Source organism: Helianthus annuus, chromosome 1 (genome assembly GCF_002127325.2).
Source record: "Helianthus annuus cultivar XRQ/B chromosome 1, HanXRQr2.0-SUNRISE, whole genome shotgun sequence".
NCBI lineage: Eukaryota > Viridiplantae > Streptophyta > Magnoliopsida > Asterales > Asteraceae > Helianthus > Helianthus annuus.
Window position 1 is genome coordinate 46163300 of NC_035433.2, and position 1903 is coordinate 46165202.

A 1903-nucleotide genomic window follows, 5' to 3' on the forward strand; every position below is an offset into this window, starting at 1 on the left:
TGGGCACGAGGGCTTTTGGGGGGACACGGCCCCGTGGCAAAAGTGCCAGTAACGAAATTTTTCAAAAGACAAACACGGGGGCATGCCTAGGGGACATGGCCCCGTGTGAAGGTTCCAGAATCAAGGTTAGTTTTGCAGACTTTAGGCACGGGGGCGTGCTTACCTCACACGGCCAAGTGCTGCACTTATTGTTTTGAAGATTTTGCGTCGGGAGACATCTGTTTTCGTGCATGGGGTGCTGTTTCAACGTCCTTTGGCCATATCCATCCTCCTTTTGAGTATGTTTTATTCCTATCAAAAGAAAACTTAAAAATAAAACCTTTAATTAAAAGTTACACTAAGATTAAAACTACTTTATTGTTGGATAGTCCATGGAATGCCTCCATGGTGCGCCACATTTATAAGGGTCCTTGGCTAGACCCAAAGTCGGTCAAATGTTACCGGAGCGGGATGACTCGCATCCCAAGTTGCACCGGCTTAGGGCGTAGTCTAGGCTTGAGTCTATTGCTTTGATGTAGTTGACCAGGTCCTCCTCCACGCATTGTCTTACTTCAAACTTAATTTCCTTGTCACCTAACCTTAGTGTTAACCTTCCGTCACTCATATCTACCATGGCCCAGGCGGTGGCAAGGAATGGTCTTCCTAATATGAGTGGGATCTCGGTGTCTTCTTCCATATCTAGGATTACGAAGTCGGCCGGGAAAATAAATTCCCCAACGTTGGCCAAGAGATTCTCCATGACACCTTGAAGGTATTTTACCAAACTATCTGCAAGTTGTATGCTCATCCTTGTAGGACGTGGCTTTCCTAATCCGAGTCTGTTGAACATGGAGGCAGGCATTAGATTAATGCTAGCCCCTAGGTCGACAAGCACATTGCTTATTGGTGATCCTCCAATCAAGCAAAGAATGGTGAAGCTTCCGAGATCAATCTTCTTTTGGGGGAGTTTGCTGAGGAGTGCCGCTGGGCATTCTTCACTCAAGTTGACTTGTTGGATTGACTCAATCTTCCTTTTGTGAGTGAGAAAATCTCTCATGAATTTGGAGTATTTTGGCATTTGCGTGAGGACTTCTAGGAAAGGGAGATTGATGTGAAGTTGTTTAAGTAATCTTACAAACTTGGTGAATTGCTCGTCGGTCTTTTGCTGTAGTAAACGACCGGGGTAAGGGACCAGTGGTGGTTTGGATGGTTCGTTGTTTTGGGGCTGAGTATTTTCTTGGTTATTGGCTATGGGTGTGTTTGTAGGTTGTGTAGTGGTTTGGGGTGATGTTGGTTCATTATGGGGTCCTACTTTTCGGTTTCTTAAATTGATAATGTTTACTTGGGCTTTTGGGTTTGGTTCGCTATTACTAGGAAAGGCTCCTTGTGGTATTTCGGAGAAATTTTCAACGAGTTGGCTTACTTTTCTTTCAATATTTTGCATGCTAGCCCGTTGGTTCCTAATTTTGGCCTCAGTTTGTAGGAACCTTTCCGAATACGTTTTCTCAGATTCGGAGAAAAGACGAGTAATGAGATCCTGTCTTTCTCTTCCTCCTTATTGTTGTTAGAAACCTTATTGTTCATTTCGGGGTTGTTGTTGAAAGTTAGATTGTTGATTTTGATTTTGTTGGTTATTACCTCCTGATTCCCTCCAACTAAAGTTCGGATGATTTCGCCACTCGGGGGTGAAGGAGTTACTTAGGGCTCCCGATGGTTGTGGACGGTTATTGAGGTAATTCACCACTTCCGTTTGATTTTCTATATCTATCATACAACTCCAGTTTTCATGTGGTCCGCCATATCCTTCACAAGCCACAACCGAAACCGTTTTATTTAATTCAAGTTTCTTTATTTTTGAAGTTTAGGCTTAGATTTGAGCTTGTAAAGAAGTAGTTTCGTCTACTTTATGGGCGCCCGGGGCTAT

At 43.7% G+C, this 1903-nt stretch overlaps 1 protein-coding gene across 1 annotated transcript; it reads right to left on the bottom strand.

The window, feature by feature from the left end:
* Window positions 1–430: 430 nt before the first annotated feature.
* LOC110878308 lies at window positions 431–1057 on the bottom strand. Its single transcript, XM_022126620.1, has one exon. It carries the CDS (start codon window positions 1055–1057, stop codon window positions 431–433), a length of 627 nt encoding a protein of 208 aa, XP_021982312.1.
* Between the last annotated feature and the right edge of the window lie 846 nt (window positions 1058–1903).

What these genes read in the sequence shown, in the direction of transcription:
- LOC110878308 (XM_022126620.1), bottom strand. Translation starts at nt 1,057, where the DNA reads ATGCCAAAATACTCCAAATTCATGAGAGATTTTCTCACTCACAAAAGG.